The 27,707-nt window shown below is 46.7% G+C and overlaps 1 protein-coding gene across 9 annotated transcripts in view; it reads right to left on the bottom strand.

Annotated features, from left to right (window-relative positions):
- The window catches only part of CACNA1E (calcium voltage-gated channel subunit alpha1 E), a 388,038-nt gene that overhangs the window by 54,677 nt on the left and 305,654 nt on the right, over nucleotides 1-27,707 (bottom strand). For 6 of the 9 annotated variants that reach the window (XM_049112123.1, XM_049112118.1, XM_049112121.1 and 3 more), the window contains exons 16-26: nucleotides 27,375-27,447; nucleotides 25,965-26,082; nucleotides 24,169-24,236; nucleotides 23,365-23,462; nucleotides 18,960-19,016; nucleotides 17,217-17,867; nucleotides 16,470-16,783; nucleotides 13,232-13,391; nucleotides 11,956-12,085; nucleotides 11,163-11,222; nucleotides 10,269-10,375 (exon numbers count right to left, since the gene is read on the bottom strand). In XM_049112123.1, the coding sequence (XP_048968080.1) occupies nucleotides 10,269-10,375; nucleotides 11,163-11,222; nucleotides 11,956-12,085; nucleotides 13,232-13,391; nucleotides 16,470-16,783; nucleotides 17,217-17,867; nucleotides 18,960-19,016; nucleotides 23,365-23,462; nucleotides 24,169-24,236; nucleotides 25,965-26,082; nucleotides 27,375-27,447 (1,836 nt within the window). The remainder of the gene's footprint in view (nucleotides 1-10,268; nucleotides 10,376-11,162; nucleotides 11,223-11,955; nucleotides 12,086-13,231; nucleotides 13,392-16,469; nucleotides 16,784-17,216; nucleotides 17,868-18,959; nucleotides 19,017-23,364; nucleotides 23,463-24,168; nucleotides 24,237-25,964; nucleotides 26,083-27,374; nucleotides 27,448-27,707) is intronic. The other 3 variants (XM_049112125.1, XM_049112119.1, XM_049112124.1) reach the window with 1 other exon arrangement.

The following is a 27,707-nucleotide window of genomic DNA, read 5'->3' as shown; positions in this document are numbered from 1 at the left end:
TATCGAGGTCCTGATGTCACACAAAGGGATGCCCTTTGATAAGTTAAATGACCAACTGTCTGTCATGAGCTGTTTACCATGCAGCTTGAAGAAAATTCATCCCAGCTCTATTTTGAGGCTTACCGATAACAAAAAGGGTGAGGACACAAATATGAAATATTTGAGATTAGAAATAATGAGAGCTAACTTTCTGCATATTTACTCTTGGCTATGCTAAGCCCTTTCACCACAACTCTATTTCACCACAACTTCTAATAATCTTAGGACACATAGATATGACTATCCTCATTTCACAAATGTGATTCAGAGAGATTAAGGAGTGCCTAGCATTAGCAGGGTGAGCTGGGCCTTGCAGCCATGCCTGTACGATGGCCAGAGCTCTTGCTCTGAACCACCAAGCCTTTGTAACAGCAGGTTTTGGTTCCAGGCTCTGTCAAACCAAATTCTAGGGCTGGAAAACATCCCTGAAATCCACTTAACTGCATCCTCAGAAAGATGTGCCTTGCATGAGATCACTCAATGAGTGAGCCACAGTGCCACTGGTGAACCTGCCTGTAGCCACGTAGAACCATCTAGAATTCAGGCTGTGGTGTGATTCTTAGTTGCTGATTGCTGGAAACATACTTTTTTTCTTCTTTTTAAAATTTTTTTCAACATATCACAAACCTACATTACACCACTATATGTCACAAAGACTTCTAATGATTATTTTTACTCAATGATCTCATATTCAAAATTACATTAATTTTCACAGTAATTGCCAAATTCATGGTGATTTGGGATTAAACCCAAGGCTTTATAAATCTTAAATCCCTCATATTTTGCCCTCTGAGTGTTCAGATGGCAGAGATAGTATTTTCCCGAGTTATAGCAGTGTCTTCCCATGCACAAGACTGGGCACGTGGTAGAGCAGCTGAACACACCTTTATCCACTCATATAACAGCACTGATGGAATCCTTAATATACCTCAGGCATTATTAGGTGTGGATATACCACTGTGAATAAAACAAATGAGGTCCCTCACTTCTTGAAACTTTAGTAGGGATGACAGACCTCAAGTTAACCAGTAAACAAATGTGAGTATAATTGCAAACGATGTGCCATGGGGAAAAGGTAATCATTGAATTGAAAATGTCACCAAAACAACTACATTGGTCACTTTCCTTTCCCCAGGCTACATTCATCTTGAGGACAAGCTTAGGGAGAACCTTCCATATCCCTAAAATGAGAGAACAGAGTAGGATCAATGGATGGGCAGGTGATTCAGGGTGACACACTCCAGGCTTTTACCTGTTGCTTAGCCCAGGTCCTCAACTCTGAGACCTTTATGTCCAGTAGCATCTGAACGGGTTCTCAGAGGTTCATACTCACAGATGCCCATTTTATGAAGGAAGGCCCCAAATTTCTTGCTCTTCCCACACACCTGGATAAAGGACAGAATTTGTTCTCTATAATTAATTTTGCCCCAGGATCCTAGTAAAATACTCTGCTATGGAACAAAGAGCATTTCTGACCCATCGCTTATATGATTAGTGTGTCCCTTTTTTTGGAAAGTGGGGTTCCTTAATAGCACATTCTGATCTTAAAAGCTGATTGTAGCTGCCAATACACAGTGGAGGTGGGGGCACATTTGTCCCATTCTGACTCCCACAAAGTTGAGCCAGGGATAGTAATAAGACAGAGGCCCAAAGCAAAATAAAGATTAGTCATTGCTCTGCACATTTTTCAAACAGGTCCCTCATAGCAGAGGAGCCACTGAAAAGCTATGATTCTGAGTGGTTGCAGAAAAGCACACTTGCTTCTCAGTTTTGTTAACATATGTTCAGCACTGATTTGAAAATTGCCATTTGAAATGAAAGGAACACTAGATAACAAAGCCTCACAGAGGAAAAGTCTTGACAAGTTAGCCCTAGTATTAATATTAATTAAAATATCTCATAATTTACACATATGCGAGGCCAAACTACCTTTCCCAAATCCATGCACAGAAGGGTTATTTAAGCCATTATCAAAGTCAACAAGACTGCAAGGGAAATGTTATCAAACCAAGAGGACAAACTCTTCAAAGCGCTTTAATTGAGGCACATTATTTTTGAAATGATTCATGTGCTTTTTACAAATCATTTATATATAATCATTTGATAACACTTTGTTAGTCTTTGCTACCCCATGTATAATCAGGATTTTTTACACTGCCTAGCTAATTAGTGAGACTCATCAGGTTTAAAAATTGACTCTAATGTTAAAATTTGAAGATAATTTCACATACTAGGATGTACTGGCCCCACTTTAATTGGGACTCAATTGGGCCATTCATTTTCCCATTTATTTCCTACTTATTTGGTAAGTTGCTGGCTGCTCTCCAGAAAAAAAAAAAAAGCCACATTTCTCTTATGTCTCATCAGGAAAAGATGAGAATTTTCCAGCTCAATTGTCAAACTGCCCTCCAGATCTTTCTTGTATAATCACTCATCATTCACTGTAATCTCGTACTTTAAACTTCCAGGTCCCCCCTTTCTCAAAGGTTCTCAAATTGATTTCTGCAGGGAACCAACTCCTTCCATGGTGGGCAGAGCAGGGACATCAGGTTCTGCAGAGCTCTTCCTTCCCTAAGTGGAATGGCCTTCTGCCCTCCCTAAGAGCCCCAGAGAAAACAGCCCAGCGATCTGAAGGGATCTCTTGCATTAGAAGGATTGACAGGTTTGTTGGAGTGTAAGGTGGGGAGAGGAGGTCACACTGTGAGGAGCCCTGAGCCTTGCTAAAATGTCTGGCCTATTATTTGGGAGACAATAATAATTTTAATATGCACTTGCTAAGTGTTTGGCACTGTATTGGACACTGAATATATTTTACCTCATTTAATTCTCACAAGACCAAAATATAGTTATTTTTAATTTCCACTTATGGATGAGGAAATGGAAGTTCAGAGAGTTAAGGCTGTAATAATTCAGAATACTGGGATACAGACCTAATTCAGGCTCTGAAATCTACGCCCTTACTTATGATGTGACAGTGCCTTTTCAGGTGGGAATCACAAGAGGGTTTTAACCAAAGGAGGAACAACAAAAGAAACCAGCAGTTCCCGAGCTCAAATATTGAGCTATCTATCGTCTTATCCTCAATCAGTCTAGGGTCTGTTGAGTGTTCATGGAAAGAAAAAGATACAGATGGAACAACAAGATGGACAAGGTCAGGGTGCCCTTCTCCACCTGGTCCATCGGTTTTGTCTGTCTCCAAGCACAGACAGTTATATCCGAAGGCTTAGGACAGATCCATTCCAAGCCACCAATTTGAGTTTACAGGGGTTAATGGGTTGGAACTAACTGCAACAACAGAGGTTGAAGGGAGTTTAATGTAACAGACAAAGCCCCTAAACCTCAAGTAAAAAAATACCAGCTATTTAAGAACTGGTTTTGCTACTAGTAAAATGAGTCAAAATAATCAAAGAGTCAAGCAATCCACTTCTCAACTATAAACCAGGACTGTTGAGTGATAAATGAAATACTGTGAAAGTACTTCAAAAGTTCTAAAGACCCATGAAAATGAGAAGTTCTCTTTGCATCGGCACTGCTTGTCTCCAGAGGAAGTGTAGGACCTGTTGGTAAGGCTAGTTCATTGATTTTTGTATTTTTCTTCCTCTCCCATACCTTAGCATTGCTTGGGGTCTCCCATGAGCCCTAAATCCTTTGCAACTCTGCCAACTTCCTTTGCTCGGTGACCAGGGCATTATTAACTCTGTAATAAGTGATTAGTGCATAATCCTTTCCTTCTTGCAAATGCACCTCAATGAGCTTCCAGTACACATTCATCATTGCTTTTGAAAACTTTCTCCTTGGAAAACCACAGCACCATCTTCTAACTGGAAGGTCCAAGAACTAGGGAGCAGCAGAAGACAGCAAAGCACTTTTCTGTCTCCTAGCAGTTTTGTTATTCAGGCTGGGGAATAGTGACCTGATCTGTCTTGCTTCTTAGTCTTCATATTCTGAACATACCCAAGATCCCTCATCTGCTGATCTTTCCCAGAAGCCCTTGGCACTGGCTAAAGTCCAGCCAATACACTTCCCCAGCAGGAGACTAATTCATAATGCTAGGTTGTGGCTCTGTGAGTGCGGATTAAGCAGATGGCTTACAGGTCACATGATCTGAGCTCATCCTTCCCTAGTTCCATCATGAAATCTGCTCTGAGCTCCTCTAAAACTTACTTTTAAATATGGAGGACACTGTGGTGGATTTCTACTAATCCTGCAGGACTGAGCTCCTCCTACGTCTGTGAAGGCTTGCCTTATGTGCAGGGTGATTCTTGCATCCGAGGCTGGTTAGCCAAATTGTTGGCTAACATGTGAATGGGGCTGGCCTTAACTGGACCATTTTATTTTGCTTGGTTATGTGGCCACAGGCTGAGATCCCATTTATAATCAAGTATCTCCCAGAGTTGTGCTTGTTAATAAAGAGAAACGCTTGGGCATTCACACCCATTGCTTCCATATAATAAAGGTCTCCAAACGCACATTCCCTAGTAGCACCAATGGCATATACCACAGACAACGCACTTTCCAGTGTTCATCAAAAAACACGCACGCTGGGGCTTAATGCCAAGTTCTAAAGATCTTGAACTTATCGCTTTCTTTCGGGCACCCCTTCCATGTGGATCCCTCTCTGTCACTCCTGATTCATCTCCAAATCCATTTTCAAGGCAGCTCAGGTATAATACAGCAGTAGGCACCCCAAGTGTCCATGGCCATTAATCATCTTTAACGTCCCTGCCTGGGCACAAAAGTCTGGTAAAGTCACTCTTGAGGTGACTCTAAAGCTGGAGTCTCAAGAAACAACATCTTTCTATCTGCTCACTGCTGGAAATTTCCAATTCCAGCTCAGATAGCATCCTAAATCCACAGTTAATTGGCTACCTGATGGCTAAATTTAATTTTAATCCTTCATTCTCTTCCACAGAACAGTGGAACTGGATGACCTGTCTGGCTCAGTGGTAAATGGGTCTTCTTTGCATGAAGCAGGACTTTGTCCACTCTTTTTTTTTCTTCTCCAAGATTAATGTGTAGTCATAGCTTCCTTTGGGAGTCTCCCCTTTCAGTTCTGGAAGGATAGGGGGTTGTCAAGAAAGAAGTCCCACAGCAAAGCTTGAGATCTGAGGGGGACTGCCTCAGACACAGGCAGGCAATAAAGAAAAGGAAGGAGCCAGCTATGGGGGAGAATGTCTGTTTTATTGTTACTGTGCTCTGCTGAGTGTAAGTACATCCTAGCATTTCAGTTCTGAATAGTCACTCCTTTCTCAGAGCACACATTTGTACCATTACAAATACAAAACCAGAACTGGGGTACCATATTCTGTGTCTCCTTAGGGCCTTTCCAAATCTAAAATTGTCTATATCTACGTATTTCACTGAATAAATTCAGAACCAGCTCTGCCACCGCAGCTAGTTCTGAATGCATTCAAAAAGGCCTTATCCATCTTAAAGACTAGGGCAAAGTGTCAAGTGTCAGAAAAGCAACATACTTCAATGAAAAGAATCTAATAAAAGCTAATGTGGGAATTCTGGTTCCTTCTGGCATCAAGAGGCAGATTGACTCATGTTTTTCCTTTCTGGCTAAGCACTGAATAATTAAAGGCCAAGTGCGGCTGTGATCCAGATCCCCTGCATGCCAGGGAGTTCTGACCTTACCTCATGCCCCACTAAGATGGCAAACAGCACAGGGAAGCTTTGGCCTCAGCTGCCAGAGAGCCTGCATGACTCTGACTGATGCACAGGCCCCAGATGGGGGAGGAGGTAAGAGCAGAATTGCTATTTTTCTTTTAAATTGTGTTGACAACCCATTATAAGCTGTGAGCTTACTAGTTAGAATCTAATCCAGGGTAGCTCACCTGGTGACTTAATTTGAGCTAGTCAAATAACATGCTGTAGAGGAATGAGAATGAAGAGGATGAGGGGCTTGGGTTGGAGTGCAGGATCACACACACACATCTACCCCAGTACTCTACTGCCTTTCCTCCAGAGACGTTGTCTCTGCCCAGCTGTCTGTCCAAATCCCTTCACTAGACATTTAAGATGCAAAACCTAAGGGCCAGATGGCACCATCATCACTGTGCACAGTCCCATAAGGCTCATGAACTCAACCTGACGTCGTGGCCACGTGGCTTCCCTATAAGGCAGCTGACTCTGGCAGAATGCCCCAAAGTGAGGGAATGTACCTGATGTGCAGATACCCAGAAATGCCAAGGCTGGAACCATCTTTGTTTTCCCACCCAGGAGGCTGGGAGGCAGACACGATGGCAACAGAGTATGAGGAAACTGGGAAAAGCAGCTGCTGGCCCTTCAGTGTAAAATAATTCTCAAACAGAAGAATCCCTCTTTTTCAGATAGAAAAAGATAAAAGAGAAAGGTTTCATAGATCCAGTCACTCACCAGACTTTTCTTGAAACCTCAAGGAGGAAAAGGCAGAGTCAGGACATTTATAGTTGGCAAACACTCTGTGTCTCCATATGGCCCAGAAAGTGGGGTGTTGTGAGAGCAGTGGAATGAGGGAGAAACATACCCAACTTCTGCCAAAACTCTGCCCATATCTCTATACAGGTATCTGGCTGAAGGCAGGAGACTTGAGTGTTCTTATAAATGCTTTATAATGTAAAAGTGTGCTGGGAGGAACAGGAAAGTTGCAATAGGAGTATCTTTCCATTTATTTCCTCATTTCCTGGTATGCTCATACTTAGAAAATAAATCCCCTTCCCTTCCTCCTCAAAAGTCAATAATAAAGTTCCCAAACAGAATTTGTCAGGTTTACATTATAAAGAATCCCTTCACTTGAGGTATGCAGCTATAGAAGAATAGAGAGTTCTCTTCAGCCACTACATAAACAACATATATGCTTATAGAAAACATACATGATGGCAGTGCAGATCTCTGCAGGAGGGCTCAGGGGACCACGCAGCTTTCTTTGAGAATTCAGCTACAGGCCATTCCCTCCCCTTGGTTAGGGGTATTGCTCTTGAGACTTGGGTTGGGTTCTGAGAAGATCCTGGCTGGTAGCGGTAAAAGGGATGCCAAGTCACCTCTGACTTCTGAGGCATCATACGAACATGTTACCATGACAATCATCAACAACTCTGCTCAAACTGAGCACCAGCCTGAGCAGAAGCCTCTGTAGTAGCCTCTCCTCAAAAGGAGGAGAGAGAGACAGGGCAGAAGGAATAAGGTCATCTCTGAATGGTAGGCATTCCCAGGGGTAAATATATGGGTTATAACGATGAAAGCTGCAACTGCAAGGAGGGAGGTCCTTGAAAAGCCTGCAGAAAACCCCACATTTGGCCTCTTGTTGGCTTGAGCCCCGTACCATGGCCCAGCAGTGCAACACAGGCTCCCTTCTGCTGTCTGCCCCAGGCCGGGCCCTCACTCTGCTGGCAGATGGGACCCTGGCCAACCCTACCAAAGTGATGGGAGAGCTGAATTCTCTGGTGCCCTTAATGAGGAAGGGGAGAGAAGAGAGTTAGGAAGCATGGTGCATGAGCGAGAGAAAGCATTACCTGGACCTCAGCAATGTGACAAAGGCCAGAGGACAGGGGTGTGAGCCTGTTCCATGAGCAGGAGAAAGGGGAGTGGAAATGTGCATGGCCAGCTTGGAAGGATGGTAACAAAAGAGTGGATGGAGAAGGGTGAGCAAGTACCATTTACATTTCCAGGGAAATTAAGAAAAAGTTCAGGAAGTGACATCACTAAAAGCAAGTGATGGATCATAACTCTCAATCCATCACATAAGTATGGACCCCAGAACCAGGGGATTCTTGGGGTTCCCTGCACTGTACCTGGTCTGAGGACCAACAGAGAGGCTTCGGTTCCGGGGCTGTTAAGGCTTCCCCTGCCACCAGCACCAAAGCCACCACCGCCATGTTTTCAAAGGGCACAAAAAAAGAACAAGATAGATGACAACCCTCCAGCCCACTGTTATCACTCTGGATCTGAGGAGAAACAGATGGGCTGTGGACATGGGGCAGGCATGCAGAGGCTTCCTCTAAAATGTACCTCCTCCCCATGGGCACCTACATACCTGCCTGGTTACCAGGCACAGGGTGTGTATGTGTGTGTATAAAACAACCAAGTCATGGAAACCAGCCTGCGTTCATCTTCAACTATTTGCACACATTATATATCAACACATACTTGGCTCCAATATTTGGACTTCAGGATGTGATGAGAGATCGGAAGGATAAGGAAGGGAATTAACATTTATTGATCATTCACACTGTGCCAGGCTTATGTGCTAATTGCTCCACACACATAATTTCGACTCTATTTCATAAATGAAAACTGAGGTTAAGAGGGTTACTATTCTTGCTATGTTGTTCTAGGACATGGTGCAGGTAAGTAGAGTGGCTGTGATTCAAAGCAGGGCCTGCATGAGTCCATAGCCCACACCTGCCTCCCACTCTGCCCTGTTGCCCCCATGAGCTCTATTCTTCCTAAAGATGGGGAGGGTTCTTTCCCATATACTTCTCCATCCTTGTCTTTTGCTTCCTCAAAGAGAGACAAACTACTTTAAGGAGATCAAAATAAGAAAGAACAATATGGTGAATAATATATGCAAATGAATTGATAAAATGAGAAGGGAACTTGACCTTTTAAAAACTCCAGGATGATATTTATCCTTAACAAAGTAAGTAGGCCTCCTTGGGAAAAAAGACTTTAATGCTTTTTTCTAAGAAGGAGGAAGAGGAGCTGGGAGTCCCCTTGGTAGAGAGTCAGACTTGCCTTGATTTTTATCTTGAGGTGAGAATTTTTGGGAAAATATCATGCATTTGTGAAATTTCCTTGGAAATAGCTTAGCCGTGTCTAATAGGAGGCTTTCTTGTTGTAAGAGACACAGGTGATTCCATGTCACTCTAGTGGTGGGGGGTTAATATACTGGTGTCCATGGGGGACAAGGTATACTGAAACTGTCCTGCCAGCCCAGCCCACAGTCACCAGCCACATTCAACCTGGCTCTCCCCTTTGGAGGGTCCCCCATGACTGGGACAGCAATGCAAAGAGCCCACTTCTAGGTTCTGGAAGATCTTAAGTTCTGAGGACAGCTGGAGACCTTTCATCTCTCTACAGAGAGCTCCCCACCCACAGCCACTTGGAGAATATTCCTTCCTAACTTTCATCCCACTTCTTTCTCTGCCAGGATGGACAGAAACAGAAGCTAATGGGTGTTTGGGGAGGAGAGGGGGATGGATGAGTCCTTTCTGATCCCTCGGACCTGGGAAGGTCAAACTTATGCGGCAGTTTTGCTATCACTGACAACTCCAAAATGCTTTCCTTCTGCTTCCTTACAGTACAGCAGCCGGACCTGCTCAGATGCCTCAGCTCTCTCTTGTACTTGTACTTGGAGAGGCTGCAGGGAAGTCGGCCATGCCACCTGGAAAAGGGTGAAACTCATCTAGCAGTGCAACGAGGTACAGAAAGAGCCCACACGACTGTTGTTCATCTTCTGGGCACTCTACACACCAGCTTAGGGAGAAGGCCCTGACCGTGCACATGTCCTAGCTCTACCCTGGAGGGCCATGACATCCCCTTCCTTGCCTGGATGCCACAGGAAATGTCAGAATGCAGTTGAAAACCTGCTACAGGTGGATCAATGTTTGGGAAAAAAAACTCCCCAAATGTAAGGAGCATGGTTTAGTCACCTGAATGGTTTAAGACTGTTTTCCTCAGTGCATTATATCAAGGAAGCTGCGAAAGTCTTACGTTCCTGAGTTAAACGTGTTAACATGGTCCTTAGGTCTAGAAAATACCTCTGGGATCCCGCTGCTCATGAGCAGAGAATCTTCTCATACTCAAGGTTCTGTAATCTCTACTTTGTTCTATCTTCTGCATTTGTCTTCCAAGCTGATCCTTTGTTTGACATAACCAAGAAATGAAAGGGTACATGAGCTATCCCCTGGGTCCCTCCCTGAGCCCACGGAGGCACTGCCCACATGGGTGAGGACCTGCCTATGTTTATTCATCTCCAAGAAAGGAACTCCAGGGCCTCTCACTTCTCCCTAGGGATCACCCCCCACCCCCAGCTCCTCCAACACCAGTGCTACCACTTAGGGCATGTGAGCTGAAGCTATAGGCTCCCAGGAGTACCACAGAGGGCAAGTGGGAAGCAGATTTCCAGGGCAGCTTTCTTTGGCACCACTTGGAGTGAACCTGGCCTTGAGAAGCCCTCAAATCAGTCAGAGTTTCAGGAAGAAGGGACAACAGGAAATTGAACAAGAAGAAAGAGTAACACTTACGCCAAAGCAAAGGCCACCAATGCACCAACCACCACCACAAAGTCCAGGATGTTCCACAGGTCTCGGAAGTAGGACCCATCCTGTAGGATCAAGCCCTGGTCTATCATCTGAAGAAGAAGGACATGAACAACCATGGATGAACCCACAGGTGCTGGCAACACACCCAGAGCTCATTGTTCCCCGGGACAATGCCTCTATTGCCAATGTCTCCACAATCAACCCTGCACAAGGACCTGAAGAGCAGGAGGACAGGTCCTACAGGCTCTCTCCACCTAACTATGAAGCCCAAGGCCCCTTGTCATAGCCACCAGGGTTCAACTAGACTCCTTGGCTCTCACAGAACCCTGCCACATTCCTCTTTCAATTAGTGGCTCAGAGCACCAGGCATCACCACATATGCATAGATGGGAAAACTCCAGATGGGAGAGGCTATGAACAAGACAGAATTGTGGGGTGTTAGGGCGGTGAGGACTGGACTGGTAAGCAATGACTGCAGACGGGACTACATGGAGTCGAGGAAGACCCATGTAGAGAAGACCTCTACCTGACCCTTTGCCTTGGCATAAACCAGGGAGTGCACTGGAGAGGCAAAGACCATCCCCACATCTGTCTGCACCCCTACTGCCTGCCTGAGAGCTGGCCTGGCTCCCCCTTGGGCCATACCCACAGATCTGCCCCAGTCCAAACATATCCACACAGTCACGCTGTGCCATGAAGTCTGGTCAGGACAAACTTCATTAAATTCTGAGGCCAGAAGAGGGGTTGCCAGAGGCCCTACCGAGGTCTGTCATTGGCTGGTAGGTGGCAGCACTGGGGAAGGACCCCATACTGAAGGGGCAGACCTAGGTCCCATCCAAACCCTGGAGAACCCAGCTTTTCTATGGAGGTTTTTACCTTTATAACCATCTCAAAGGTGAACACGCCAGTGAAAACATAGTCAAAATACCTCAGGACCTGTAAGACACATACGGTGAAGGGGAAGAGGATCACGTGTGGCCACCAGGCTATAGAGCCTTCTGCCTACCCACACACGTGCAGTCCTGCATCCCTGCCCCAGCTCATTTCTACCTCAGAACAGAAGCTTGGGATTGTAACTGCTAGTTGGGCACAGGGAGGAGAGGTGCCGTGTGTTCTGCTATAGCCTCAGGACCCGATGGCCAGTCCTTGGCTCTCCCCTCCCCCTTGGCCAGAACTTAATTCCTTGGGTCTCAATTACCCCACAAAATCTCTCCCTCACCTCAGGACCTGGAATCCTTGTCAGTTCCAATCCTCCCCAACTCCCTCATATCTCCTGACATATACCCTTGGGACCTCCAAGAGATGTCTCAGTTCCCTGGGGTAGGGCTTCAGCTCCCCCAAATTCAGGCACATCCCTCTTGACCATACATCAGACCAACCCCCATACAAACCCCGGGTGGCTGCAAAGACCAGCTTGCTCCGGATCTAGGGCGCACTGCTGAAGCATCAGCATGTGGCGTGGCTGGGGAGTGGGGAGTGGGGACAAGGGGCTGATCATGACGTGGTCCATACTTTGCCCCAAGGAACAGGAAGGGGCCACTTCTTAACCCTTCCTCATTTCCCCAGGAACCTTCCTTAGTTCACCTTTAATACCAGGATGGGAAGGGGCAGGGATGGGGGTGGGTACCAGGGCATTACGGAGGTTGGCAAACGGCTCCCGTGAACCCACTTTGTTGCGCTCCGAGTTGGTCAGGACGGGGTCCTCTGCTGCCAGGGCAATGCTGCTGGCGGCGATCACCAGGAGAATGCACATCTCAAAGTAGCGCAGGTTCACGATGTAGTGGCAGGCCCTGCGAATCCTGTGGGGTGCAGGAGCCAGCTGAGCTGCCTCGGCTTCCCTCCCATCCCTGTGCCTTAACTCTCCGCCCTCATGCACATCAGCCTCTTCCAGACAGCCAGGCCCTGGCCAGAGGAAGCCATGGGGAAAGCAATTTAATTTCTCAGGCACCACCCTTGATTTAAAGCTCCCGTGGGAGAAGGTAATCAGATTGGTTAGAGGCTGCACTATGCAAGCCAAGATACATTATCTGTAGGCACGTCTGAGCCATTGGAGCAGCCAGCATCAGACTGCACGCACTCGGCATAGATCCGTGGTACCCTCCACTGTATCTCAATGTCTACTCTCCCACCGTACAGAAACCGGAACATAGCAAGGAAATCAGAAGAACCCAGAAACATAAAAGTCAACCTTGATTTTAAGATTCCTAATGACAGCAGCAACATCTTTTCATGAGCCTCACATATTCTGATTAAAGTAATTATATTCTCTAGACTGTATTCTGGACTTGGGTGACCTGATATACCTTAGCCCAAATTCCTTCCTTCCCAGAGCCCTGCCTGAATACTGCCTGTGTGCTCAGTGAAAACCTTTTTGTCTTCCTAGCCTCAGAAGCCAGTCTATGTGTATATCTTGCTCATTTCCAGGGCAAAAGGAAGCTCTGTCTAACCTTCTAGAATCTTCTCTACCACCTCCTTCTTATGCCCTTACCTCTGCTTTGAAGAACATGCCTGTTTCAAAATCCACATATGCAGCAGTGGGACCAGTACTCTTAAACTCTAGTGAATGATCTATTTATTCTAGGCTCCGTATTCTCAGCTCTACCCACCACTGAAATATTTGGTGACATGTCCTGAGTAGGTTTCCTTCCTCCTACCCCGCTATCACACAACCTACTGACCAAATAAGAGGTACAAGGTCCTCTTCCAATGATATTTCTCACACTTTCCTGTCTTAAATTACTCTTCAGACTTAGTACAGAGCTCAGAGGCTGTTCAATCTCATGACCCCCCTCCACCAGTGAGCACCCTGCATGTTTCAGATGTCTGGCCACAGTCCACTAAGGAGGATCAGAAGGATAGATGGACCCTCATCTCTCCCTCTTGTCATCAACCTGCCCTGGCTCTAACCCTGGCACTGAAGGGGAAGCGATGGGAGGGTGCCTTACGGGTTGGTGGTGCTGAAGATGAACATAGAGCTGTGGGGCACCATGGCTTTGCCCGTCTCACGCTTCTCCTTCTTCTGCTGCTTCTTCTCCATTTCCTCCTCCTCCTCTTTGATCTCAGCCTCCTTCAAGGGACTGGCTTCTCCATCAGTTTTGTTGCTAACTACAAAAGGAACATGTTGAGATCATCAGAAACCTAGCCGCATGTGAGAATGGTGCCCTTTATTTTCCATGAGGATGGACAGAGAGGAGGGGAGGGGGTTGTAGGAATATGTCTAGCCGGGGACCCTGCAAACATTGGAGGTGTTGGCTATTGCACTGAGTTAAGCCCTTGCTCTCATTCTCGCCAGACCCTCACCCTCATTTTACATGGTATAACCTTTTGTGCCATATAAATAATGATCATGTTTCCCAGGGAACAGGATGATTGTTTCTGTTGTAAAGTTTGCAAAGTTTCCTTATATCTAAAATCTAGGCCCTTTGCCTATATTCACTTATTGAATGTTCACATCAATACACCCTGAGCAGCATGCATTCTGCCCATTATACAGACAGGAAAACTAAAGTTCAGGGAATTCAAGTACCTATCCTTACTTAGATCATAACAGCTAGTTCCCAAATCAAAATCCTGTATCCTTTTGGTGATATCACACTGCAATGGAAGATTTTAAGAAACCATTACTCTGTTTGCGGCTCACTTCCTGGCTGTGCTTGTTCCACTCATGATTAATGTTGAAATGGCAATGCAATATTCATGCCTATATGCGACCGTGACAGCATTCTAGGACGAGGAGGATGAAGGAACCAGGGGCTGCGTGGAGCTCTTGGGCCACCACCCTCAGTTTCCACAGGCAAGTCACAGTGTAGCATAAGTGGCAGAGAGGCAGAAAGTACCTGAGTGGGGCCAGGGATGCAGTCAACCTCTCCCACTGTTCTCTTTCAGCGAATGACTCTACCCTGGAGCCTTGCACAAGTGGCAAGCCTTTGAGGTTCCGGCCCCTTCTGGGTCCTTCCAAAAGGTAACTTCTCCAAAGCCCTCTGATCATACGCTCTTCCCTATGACCAAGGCTTTCGACCAGTCCCAGAATAGGAACAGAGGAAGGTCAAAACTTTTTAATGTTTCTCATAAGAGAGGGTCCAAAGCACTTATTAGAGCATAAAATTAAACAGACACCAAAAGAGGTTGTCTGAAATTGTGAGACATGCCCAAGTCAACCCCAGGAGCACTAGACATGGGAGATTTCACTTTCTAAAGTAGACCTGGCATTCCAAGTGTAGAGAAGGTGAAGGAATGGAGATGGAGCAGTGCAAGAAAGAAAAGCAGGAAACCACAAATGTTGGAGAGGATGTGGAGAAAGGGGAACCCTCTTGCACTGTTGGTGGGAATGTGAACTGGTGCAGCCACTCTGGAAAACTGTGTGGAGGTTCCTCAAAGAGTTAAAAATAGACCTGCCCTACGACCCAGCAATTGCACTGTTGGGGATTTACCCCAAAGAGGCAGATGCAATGAAACGCCGTGACACCTGCACCCCGATGTTTATAGCAGCAATGGCCACAATAGCCAAACTGTGGAAGGAGCCTCGGTGTCCATCGAACGATGAATGGATAAAGAAGATGTGGTCTGTGCATACAATGGAATATTACTCAGCCATTAGAAATGACAAATACCCACCATTTTCTTCGACGTGGATGGAACTAGAGGGTATTATGCTGAGTGAAATAAGTCAATCAGAGAAGGACACACATTATATAGTCTCATTCATTTGGGGAATATAAAAAATAGTGAAAGGGAATAAAGGGGAAAGGAGAAAAAATGAGTGGGAAATATCAGAAAGGGAGACAGAACATGAGAGACTCCTAACTCTGGGAGACGAACTGGGGGTGGTGGAAGGGGAGGTGGGCAGGGGGTGGGGGTGAATGGGTGACGGGCACTGAGGGGGGTACTTGACGGGATGAGCACTGGGTGTTGTTCTATATGCTGGCAAAATGAACAATGAAAAATAAATTTATTTAAAAATAATAATAAATTAAAAAAAGAAAAAGAAAAACAGGGAGGGTGACAAAACATGAGAGACTCCTAACTCTGGGAAATGAACAAGGGATAGTGGAAGGGGAGGCGGGTGGGGGAATGAGGTGACTGGGTGACGGGCACTGAAGGGAGCACTTAATGGGATGAGCACTTGGTGTTATACTATATGTTGGCAAGTCAAACTCCAATAAAAATATACATAAAAAAGAAAGAAAAACAAGGAAAGGAGAAGACTGTTCTATGCAAACAGTAAAATAAGGAAAAATTCAGGGAAGAAAAGAAGCAAGAAGCAAGGGTTGAATCCTGTGGTAACAGTTCTGTGGCCATGAGACAGAAGATGGGATTAATGCAGCAATAGGGGTGGGGTGAGGGTTAGAGAGGGAATAAGGCTGGGGAAGAAAGGGTGGGGGTAGGCTTAGGGCAGGAATAGGGTTAGGGCAGAAACAGGGGTGGAGATTAGGGTTAGGGCTGGGATAGGGGTGAGGTTAGGGTAGGAAAAGGAATGGAGTTGAAGCCAGGATCCCTCACCCAAGAGTGAGCTTGGGGTGGGGATGGGGAGGGTAGGTCCAGTGATTTTTGTCTTTTCCTTTTGAGGTCTGGAGATTAACATCTACTGCCGGAGGGATGTGGGATAAACACTAAATGAAAGCTCCTTGGAGAAAGGAGTAGATAAGAGTAATAGCTTCATAAACTGTTAGAGCTGAGAAAGACCTCAGGGATCACCCAACTCAATGCTTTCACTCTAGGGTTGACAAACTGAAGCCTTGGGAGAAACCGAGGTTTGTGGAAGCCACACACCAAGCAGATCTGGGCCATCACCTGCTCCACCAGAGGTTCCCTAAGTTGTCCGGGCGACAGGGCATGTGGAGGTCCTGGAGACCACCACCAAATATTTACACGGTAAGTTAAGGAGCTGAATAGATATCTGGGAACAAAACCACATGTGATCCCTCTGAAGTCTCTATGGTGGTCACAGGGGCCAAGGCTGAGAGAAATTTTATGGGTAAAGCTTAAGACAGGAGAAAATTCTAACTTATATTTGCCATAAACCGAGATAAATCTACTGCTATTGTTTACTTGCTGTAGAATGATTTCATCCTGCTCGTGGTGTTTCTCACGTAGTTCCACTGGGTGACTCCAGGGCCACCACTGTCCCCAGCCCTATATGGGATGGGTGGTGAGGGGGAAGGGAGTCAGGGACTGCATTCTCACTGTGAATCACAGTTGAGTCCATCAAGGGGCCCACATCAGGGATGGCGACGGTGACGCTGGTGCTGTCGGTGGTGGCCTTGTCTGTGTTGGCTGTGACGCAGGAGAGGTCAGGCTCACTCTGGCTGATGACCCTGCCAATGTCCAACTGCACATCCCCCAGCAGGGCCTGCTCGCTGCTGCCCTCCGGCTCCTGCTCCGTCAGCACCGTGTCCTTCCCCACTTCCAGATCGTGGTGGGGCAGGACTAGGGGTGTGTTGGCCTCATCAAGGGCTCCTGCCAGCCCAGAGCCTCTGGGCACCATCAGACTGTTCGTCCTATAGGAACAGAGGAGGGGACAGCTGGGGCTTAGATCTTAAGAAGCTATTCTAAAGTGGCTGGTGAGCCAGGCAAGAGGGAAGGGTGAGGGAAGCCCAAGGATCCTTGAGGGAGAGAGCATGGCAGCTGCTGCCTCCCACCTCTACCCATCCAGGCAGGGGGAGCTGAGACCCACAGGCAGTGTCCATGCCTTATGCCTGTCCATCCGTCCATGACCTGCTCCCAACAGGAGATGTCCTAGAAGAACAGACCCTGGTGTTCAAGGGGACAGAGTCCATGACCTTTCATATATACATACCTTATAAAGGGTGTATTAGCATCTTCTCCATTTTATAAAAGGAAAGAAAACTGAGGGTCAAATGGGGTTACACCGAAGAGTCCTTAACCCCAGCAGTGCTATAGGCCTCCAGGGCACTCCTGTGACCAGCTTACCTCCTTAAGTCTTGGCCTCTGTCTTCTTCTTGGATGGTGGGTTCTTTGCCTGCATGGCCGCCCCTGGGCTCTCGCTCCTTCTCCCCGTCGGTGAGCACCCCCTCATCCAGACTCCGCTCCTGGCTGACAGACCTGCTCCGGGAGGTGGAGGAGAGCTCCTTGCCTTCCGTCCTGACACGACGGTGCCGGCTGCGCCGCTGGCTCTGCCTGTGCCTGGCCCGGTCCTCGAAGGTCACCACGGTCTCCCCTCCCCCAGCCTCCTGCTGGGTCGGATCACAGTTCCCATGACAGGGCCTGGCCAGCCATGGTGGCTCCCGTTTGCCCAGGGACAAAGGGCTCCTCTGGTTGTCCAGGGCACTCGACAGGTCCCCTCCGTCCCCCTTGAGGGACCCCCCGCGGCTGATGATGCGCTCCTCCTCACACTTCTCCAGGCCCAGGCCCAGGCCCTCAATAGGCCTAGGTCTCCGGTAGAGGCTGGGGTGGGCGTTGAGCGGGTTGAGGGGGCTCAGCGGGTTGAGGGGGTTGAGGGGGTTCATCGGTGGGGCCTCCTCTTTATTGAGGGCCTCCTGGCTGGACATCTGCATGTGCCTTCTCAGCTGGCTGGTGCGCTGCTCCCACACCGACATGTGGTGCCGGCGCCTCCGCTCCCTCCTGCCAAAGGGGAGACGGTGAGGACTAGGTCAGAACCCAACAGCTGAGGGCCAGGTAGGGAGCCACTGGGGTGTAGACCAGCCCTCAGCGGCCATGGGAAAGGGGCGGGACACATGGGGGGCAGGGCAGCAAACGGGAGAGCCCAGGACCTGCAGACAGGAAGCACAGAGAGATAGCAGAGTGGGCCACACGCAAGTAGGTGGTCGGACCAGTGCCTCCTAGCATGTGGGGCTTCCCACTCCAATCCCTGCTCTGCAGTAGTCGAGTGCTGGGGCAGGGGGTCAGCCCAGGACTCACCGGGTCTGCACACCCCTGTTCTCCTTTGTTCTGAGGGCATCCATCCACCTGCACCCACCCTGTATTCACGCTCACCACTGGCCCTTAATTCCAGGTCAGGGACCTTTCTTCCTCCTGTTCTCCCTGTCCTCTGCACCTCAGGTTACAGCTGGGGTAGCACAGGCTGGATCCTAGCAGAGGAGGGCTGGCGACAGCGACAAGCAGACCCACGTTGGCATCACCCTCAAAGAGCAAGAGCGCCATGGATCCCCAACAGCTAATAAAAACCTGAGAACTGCGTGTGCAGACACCAGCCGCTCATCCTCAAAACCACTGCTGAACATTTCAGCTCGGGGGCCTCAGTGGGCATTCACGTGGCAGCAGGCACACGCAAATGTGACACGCCCAGGAGAGCGCACGGGAGTGGGCTCACAGGGGCCGAGGGGCGGTCACCCTACACTTTCACTCACATGTGCCCACACGCATCCTCGCTGAGGCCCGTACGTGGGCCCACGTGAAAGGCACACCCACCGACACGAAGTACCCGCACCAACGCGTGCCCACTCACGGGCCGCACAGAGGAGTGAACGACACATGGGGTCACATACCTTAGACACACACATTGAAACAAGCACATGTTGAAAGGTGCAGAGTATAGCGTCCACAAACCATGTGCACGGAACACACGCACACACCGCGGCACGCGCTGACATGCACACCCGCTGCCACTTTGTCTGTGGCGAGAACAGAGACACGGTGTCCCTACACACACACACACGGAACCACTCACAAACACGCAGACCGGTACACACATACAGGTGGCTGCTGCGTGGCTCCCACATCGACATGTGGTGTCTTCTCCTTCTGTCTCTTCTGGGAAAGAAAAACGAACAGGTTCAGTTCACCCCAACCTCTAGGAACCACAAGCCCCACAGCCACCAGCCAGTGTCCAAGAAGAGGCTCGGAGTCCTCTACGTGCCCGTACGCTCTCCACATGCCTGCTGCCCTCTGTAGGCTCCCAACCTTCAACTTGCCAAGGGAGTGACCTTTCGTTCCTTATTGTGTGCAAACATATGGATCCAGGGTTTGAAGCATACATGCAGACACAAAGGATATATCATGTCATGGGAGTATACAGCTTCAGGTGCTCCATCATCATGCCCCACTGGCACTCATACTGGCCCCTAAATAGCCTTCAGAGATCTATTCTGGAAACCCTATAAACTAGGACAAGAGTTGTATTTCCCCCAATTATGTCTAGGATATTCACATGGGTGGGATTCCCTGACTCATCACTCCAATCACTGTAGAACATGCAGGAACAAATGCCCCACCATGCACATCAAAGCCACAAAGCAGCCCATGGCCAGGGGCAGGGTCACCACTCCATGGGCTGCTGTCCATGTACTTCAGGATATGTGCGTGCCCCTGCAATTCTGCAACAGCGACCCTGGCCAGAGGCCTTCTGGGTTCTGTTCAGCCACGTAAAGCAAGCACAGAGTCGATCTTCTTAGCCATGCACAGGAAGAAAAAAATAAACCTTTCTACAGACACACACATGCTGTGCCCTTTTACTGACAAGGTCAGTAGAAGGTCAGACTGGCAGTGTATGGGCATCATCCACCAAGGCAAATGGGACTCCTAAAAATGAAGCTCTCAGTGCACAGTCAATGCTCAGGTAGAGGACAACACACACGGCACACTTGTGGAGCAAGCTTGCCCCAAGTCCTGGGCTGACAGACCCAGTGTGGCCCACTGGGACCCGCCTCGACCTGGGAGGTTAGCAAATGCTGTTCCCTCCCTGACCAATGGAGAATATGCTAGGCAAAGTATCACTGCCCTACCGCCATGCCCCATAGCCGCAGTGAAGCCTGATATATGGGTGGGCTGAGGGAGTAGAGGCAGCTGGTTGGAGCCTCACTTGGCATCTGGAAGAGGCACAATGTGTACAAGCATCCATGGAGTGGGTGCAGACATCACTGTGGAGACGCCTGTGAGCTCCCCAACTGTATGCACCCTTCAGCTCAGGCAGCTGTAATGCAATGAGGCACACGCAGTGTGGTGGTGCCAAGAAGCATGGATAGCATATAGAAATAGAAAGACACACTCTAGCCAGGCAGCATGCACACCCACTAGGGAAAGCAGATTCTACCGTCTATTTGCAGATCCTCAAACACTCAAATATCAGCTCTCCAGAAGCACATGTGTAAGAGTTTAAGTACATAGAAGAATTCTTTCTCATGAATGCACACGCACGCACGCGTGCGCGCACACACACACACACACACACACACAGGCCAAGCAAAGAGAGACACAACTTTTAGCTCCCATACAAATCAGATACACACTTCAAACAGCACTTCTCCACTCACACATACAAATATCCAAAGTCAGACTGCATCATTAATATACCTTCATTCCCAAAATCACACAGAGAAGCATCAACATATCTCCAACTCATACGTATGTGACCTCACATACACCTTAGGTTAACCTTGTGGATCAGGAGTGGGCAGCTGGCATTCTTCCCATTTCAAAGATGGGGAAACAGAGATACTAGGATCCTAAGTGGTTCTCTCTCCAAGGACACGGAGCACAGGAGTGACAGAACCAGCCCTCAGACCTTCTGATTTGTAACAATGCTCTTTTCACACTTCTCTACGGAGTCCACATCCTTGGTTGTACCATAGTCTAGAAAGCAGCAGTCTTGCCCGCGCTCCTGAGCAACACACACCCACCCTGACATAGTTTCCACCAGCAGTACCCACCCTGCAGCACATGTACTATGACCAAAGCTGGATCCCTGCTCATCTTGGATGGTTACAGCACCTTCTTCCATCTCACTGGGCCCAGATACACACACAGCTCACTGCCTACAGACCTATGCCTACCAGCATTTCATTCATTCTTTCATTCCACAAATAGTGAGTTTCTACTCTGGGCCAAGCATCTTCCCAACTCACGTCTCCAAACCCACTCTTCCCCAGGCTTCCTCAACTCAGTAAATAGAACCACCCACTCCTAAGTGACAGCCAGCCCTACCCATCAGCATGTTTGCATACCTGTGTGTGTTTATTTTTAACCCAAACTCATGAGTGCAGGGAAGGTGGGATAGGAACTACTCAAGGCCCAGCGATTATTCCAGAGAGGAAAGAGTTCCTCTGCCTTTCTCCATCAATCTTTAACAAATTTTGAGGACAGTCTATTCTCACTTCCAGAGAAGGCGCTCAGGGCCAGCCTTTCAGTTTTGAAAGGTGAGGGCAGGATGATGACTGTTCCGGGGAGGCAGGCCCCCACATAGAACTCTGGAATGCCTCTATAGGGGGTACTGATGACATTCAGAGCCCTTCCCATGACCACTTGGCAAAGGCGGCTCCTCCTTTTCCAGCTTCAAGTAATGGATTACAGGGTCTGGTTGTTAGGATAGAGGCGCACAGCCCAGGGGTCTCAAAACCTTCCCATTGAGCCACCCATACAGATCTCACAGAGGTTCAGAAACCATAGGGATTCTCAGCTCAATACCTTCGTCCAGCTCCACATAGCGCTCACACTTTGCTAGTCTAACCAGCAACCACAGGTCCAGGCTGGATCCTTCAAGTCTATACTCAACTGCTCCACTCTCTCACCTGCCATTCTCTCTCTAATCCACTCCAACTGGATTCTGTTCCCACCAAGCCACAGAAACTGAAGGTTGTAAACAACTTTCATTTTGCCAAACCCAATGGTCCCTGCTGTCTTCATTTTACGTGATATTTCAGTAGCATTTAGCTGCACTCCTTCCTTTTCTTTAGGCCTCCAGGTCATGACACTTCCCTGTTCTTTCTTCCTACTCCTAATCACTCCCCATCTCCTTGGTGGGTTTCTCCCCCTGCCAAATCTGGAGGCACAGGAGTGCCTTGGGCTTCTGTCCTGAACAACTCTGTCTTCATTACAACTCCATATGAGCTCATCCGCAATGATAGCTTAAATCTGTCCAAACACAAATGGCTCCCCACAAATCTTTATTTCTAACCCTTACTTCTTCTAAGCTTCAGACTCATGTAATCAATGGCCTCTTGGGCATCTTTACTTGGATGTCCTCTAAGTATCTCAAATGTAACGTGGGAAAATGAACCTTGGATTTCTACTGTTCTCCAGACTATCAGAAAGTACCACCATCCTCTACCTAGTTGCTTAGGCATGAAGCCTTAAAGCATGCGGGAAATACTCTTTTATCTCTACCCCCTATATCATGTTTAATTCATCACCTTTTCCTTTGGTTCTGTCTACAAAGCACAGACTGAGTAGGATTATTTCTCACCTCCTTCCCTGCTACCACGGCCTCAACTACTACTACCTGTCACCTACTTTACTCTTAGTTAACACTATTTCTCTGCCTTTACCCTTGGCCCTTACAATCCATTCTTCATAGAGCAGAGTGACTTTTTAAAAGTATAAATCATATGGGGTTCCTGGGTGGCTCAGGTCATGATCCCAGGGTCCTGGGATGGAACCCTGTGTAGGGCTCCCTGCTCAGTGGGGAGTTTGCTTCTCTGTCTGCCTTTGCTCTGCCTCTGCCCCTTACCCTGCTCACACTCTCTTTCTCTCAAATAAATAAATAAAATCATTTTTTAAAAGTATACAGCAAGTAGTATCTATCCTCCTGCCTTAGACCCTCTAAGGTTGCAATTAGAATAAAAGCTAAAATCCTGGGCCTTCAGGATTCCCCTGACCTTATCTCCTTCTATTCCTCCTTGTTCGCTGCACACCAGCCACCCTGCACCTTGCTGGAGAATGATCTTCCTCTGTAATTTCATGTGACTGCCTTCTCTACATATAGATCTCTATTTGAATATCACCTCTTCAAAGAATCCCTCCCAGACTGCCTGTAAGTGCTCCGCCCAATTCACATTCCTCTGCATTTCTACCCTGTTTTATTTATCTTATAGCAATGATCTCCACCTAAAATTATTTATGTGTGTTTATTATCTATCTCTCTCACTGAAATAAAAACTCCATGAGAATAGAGACTCTGTCTTGCTCATTGCTGTATTCACAGGACATTTCCCAGCATGGAGTAGTCATCCTCCAATAATATACCATTTTGAGTTGATGAATAGGACATTTCCCAGCATGGAGTAGGCATCCTCCAATAATACACCATTATACACCATTTTGAGTTGATGAATTGGCTGTTAGCACAGGAGCCCAGGGGTCAGTGAAGTGGGGACAGCCAACTCACTCGATAGAAGGCATGTTGGGTGCAGACATCGGGCTGACCTCCTTGGCCTTCTGCAATGCATGTTTCTGGTTAAAAGCCTCCTCTTCTTCTTGTTCATCCTAGATACAAAGCAGAAATGGCTTTTCCTGGGATCCTCATGAAGGAGAATAGTGCCCTTGGCTCTCCCCACAAGTTCTAGAGACCAGGTGAAATGAGGAAGGCAGGTAAAGGTGTTAAACAAGGTAGTAGGACGGTGCGTTGGCTCACAGACCTCAAGTGGCCAGGCACCTTGGGAGACAGAAGCCTCATCAGCCCTGGAATGATCAGTAATTCTGGTCTCCACTCAGCCCCACGAGCTTCCCCACAATTTCTCAGGAAAGCCATCAGTTCTACCCCAAGCTCTAGCCCCTCAGTGGAGCCCATGGCTATGGAAGTCAGAAACTGAAGCTGACATCTCTCAGATATTCTGCAGTATCTGCAAGTTATAGAGCCAGGGCCCTTCCAGGTAGACCTACCCTAAAGGAAAACACTAGGACTGTGCCTTTACTCATACCCTCTCCCCTGCCCAGCTAAGTGGCCTCACCCCAGGTGATCAGGCAGGGACATCATCCCTTCTTTTTGATGACACTGGAAAAGCCAGTTCAGGTGAAATGACTACAGCTACTAAGAACATACATCTTAGCCTGCTCTGGTTTTCACATACATTATTTTACTTGACCTCAACAATAATCCTGTGAAGTATGCAAAGCAGATATATTATTCCCATGTTATAGAGGAAGTGCCTAATGGCACTACAGAATCATCAGAAATGCAGAAAATGCTTACCTTGGTCAGCTCTTGGGCATTGGCCAGATTGTCCACAGCAATGGCCAAGAACACATTCAGCAGTGTGTCTGGGGTGATGAGTTAAGGATGGGGAACTAAGAAAACCAAAAGGCTTTAGCAAGACTGAAGACGTCTCTAGGTCTTTGCTGCCTCGGATACCAGCAGGAGCAGAAGCTGCTCCATAGCAACAATTAAGCAGAGGTTATGCAGCCTTCCTTCCTTCCACATAGCTTCTCTTTGCACAAGACATAGAAATAGCTGAATCCAACCACTCAGGGGTCAAGTTGGAATAAGGAGGCCTTTAGACATGTGTGGCCTCCATTTATAGTGATACTGAATAGAGAATCACTGAACAACATGACAGTAAGGAGCTCAATGCAGGAGCTTGCCTCTCCTTTCTGGGAGGCTGGCATCGAAACCCACCTAGACCAAACATCCCACCTTGTTCTTAAAGATGAAAAGAAATGAGATTCCACAGACCCATCACTGACTGGTTCCCAATAATGAAACACTAGTTTTTATCCTTCTTATCCTTGGAGGCTTCCATATTTCATTTAGCAAAAATGTCACAGAGCACACAAGATCATTATGGAACCCACTTCTATTCCAAGCTCTAACCTCTGAGGTCCTAGTTTTCCAACTTCCTTTGAGGTCCATGTGTTGTGGAACATAGAACTGATTCCAGCATAGAAGTCCAGTCTGACTACCCTTAGAGAAACAGCATGCCACTGTGACAAACTGGCCTTCCAATTCTGTGATGTGCTGCATAGCTTTCTTTATGGGTTTCTCATGTTTGGTTCATAGTCTGCTCTGGCCTCTAGAAATTTTCAGAGCAAAAAAGCTAAAGGGGTATCTCTTCTATGTGAGACTGAGGAAAAAAAAAAAGTATAGCTATATCACCTGGCTCTCCCTTCTTTGCTCCACCACGGCCATTTCAAGGCAAGTCCCATTTCCCCAAAACATCTAGTGATTGTGTACAAGTGTGCAGTTTGTAAGGTGCATCCAGATAAATTATCTCATTTACTATTCACAACTAGCAAAAGGTTGGATGCTGTTATTCTCCTTACAGATGTGAAAACTAGAAGCACAGAGAGATTAAGGGACTTTCCCAAGGCCACACAGCTGGTAAGCAGAATTGCCAGGATTAAAACCTAAATCTTCCTAGACTAGATCCTGTGACCAGGTATGGGTTTAGGAATTGAAGGGACTTGATTTCCAGTCTCCCTTTGACTTCGGCTATTTCTTCTAAGTCTTAGAAGGTAAGGATTAGATCAAAGAGCGCCTGTAAAACACTTAGTGCAGGGTCTCATGTATAGCACAAATATAATAAATGTTGCCTATGCTTAATAGTATTAGCATTAATCATAATGCTGATATTTTTGAGATCTTAACTATGTAGCAGGTCCTGCTCTATATTAACATGTAATTAATTAGTAATGCAATGTGGCCACTATTTCAGCCTACAATGATCTTTGTCATCCATTTTCCCCAGATGACAGTATCTCCAACTATTCAGTATAAGAGCCTCATATGTTATTATTTGCGTATGCTGAAGATTTGGATAATACTTTATCTTCTTGTTTATATTTGTCTTCTTTACCCAACTAGAATACAATTTCCTTAAGATCAGAATCCTTGTTTCTCTTAGTACATCAAGCAATATCTACCCCAGAACTACCCTGACCCACCCTCCCCAACAAAAATAACCCCACCCACCTCTCTACCACCACCCTCCTCAAATGCTGGTTCAAGCAGGCAGGCAGGCAGCATGAAGAGGAGTATCTTAAAAAGGATACAGTTTCCAAACAAGGTGAGCACAATGAAATAGATAGCTGACCACATGCCTGAGCTAACTCCACCCTGGGAACGGATCCCATTGTACATCACCTCATTCCAGTCCTCACCTGTTAGGATCTATGCAAAGCAAATAATAAGCAAGTCAGAGACTTGGGTTGGTTGAGAAAATGGGGCCAATGAAAAAAGGAAAATTCTGGCCTGGGTCTTTCCATCTACCCCTTGCTTGGCCATTCTGCCAGGGAGAAAAATAAAGTCATTTTCATGAATAATTCTAAACTTTCTTCTGATAAGGACGATAATTTTAGGCACTGAAAATGGAAGGAGAGCATCAAAAGAAAGAGTCTATTTTGAGTTTGAATACAGACTCCCTCCACTTCCAGCTTTGTCAGGCCTAGGGGAATCAGAGAGACCAGATGGTCTGGTCACTACCAGTCTATCCCAAGGGAGCTAAGATACAGTACTTAGGATAGCAGCATTATTACAAATAGCCTCATAGGCTCCAGTTCCAGAGACCTGATTCTGGTTTAACCTAAGATTTTAGCTAAATAGTGTTTTCTTTAGCTCTCAGCATTATAGATTTTTGAGTTTCCCTCCATGATTTAAAAATATATTTTTTTTGTGGGACAGGGGGAGGTGGGGTGGGTGGAAAAATTAATTCATTAAATGGAATATGGGTCAGAAGATGTGTCCAATTTCAGAGAACCATAAATGTGATATGACAGTTTTACTTCTTCCTTACCAACTTGGATGACTTTTATTTCTTTTTCTTGTCTGATTGCTGTGGCTAGGACTTCCAGTACTATGTAGAATAAAAGTGGTGCAAGTAGACATCCTTGTCTTGTTCCTAGTCTTAGAGAAAAAGCTTTCAGCTTTTCACCATTGAGTATGATTTGGCTGTGGGTTTGTCATATATGGCTTTATTATGTCAAAGTAGGTTCCTTACATACTCATTTTGTTCAGAGTTTTATCATGAATTAATGTTAAATTTTGTTAAATTTTTTTTCTGCATCTATTAAAATAATATGATTTTTATCCTTTATTTTGTTAATGTGGTAGATCACATTGATTGATTTCTGGATACTGAACCATCCTTGCATTCCTGGAATAAAGCCCACTTGATGGTGGTCATAAATATCGTAAGTTACTAAGTGTCCCTACCTTAATATCTCTTGCAAACTCACAAGTATAGGGAAAAGGCCAATATGTAATCATAATAGAGCTCTTCCATACTGGTAAAAACATAGCTACAGAAATTCTAAGAATTATTGTGATGATAATTACTCAACAAGAGTCCCAGTTGCCTGGGATGAGCCTGGGAAGGAAAAATAGGATTCACCTAACATATCATTTTGCTGCATGAGCTCCAAAAGATCCTACATAACATTTTTAACTGCTACTTGGCCTCATACCTGGAATACAGTCATGATGGCTGCAGGGAAGGTATCAAAGTTTGCTGAAGGAGTCCCATCATTAAAGTTAAACCTGAAAAATGAAGTTCAGAGAGAAGGATGAAATGAAAATCTCACATACCAAGTTTTCCCTTCCTTCTCCATTACTTCTTTTACCCTTTCTCTATATACTCCTCTTCCCTAATTTCTCCCCATTCCATGTAATTACGAAGATGGTATTATGAATAACTACTACTGATGGACGGTGCACTTTGAAGGGTGTGGATAACAAGATAGAGTTTGGGATGATCTTGAATTTTAAGGCTCCATGCCATACATTTTAGGGACAGCTCC

The sequence above is a fragment of the Canis lupus genome, chromosome 7 (assembly GCF_003254725.2).
Source record: "Canis lupus dingo isolate Sandy chromosome 7, ASM325472v2, whole genome shotgun sequence".
Lineage (NCBI taxonomy): Eukaryota > Metazoa > Chordata > Mammalia > Carnivora > Canidae > Canis > Canis lupus.
This window is presented reverse-complemented; position numbering and strand designations above follow the sequence as displayed.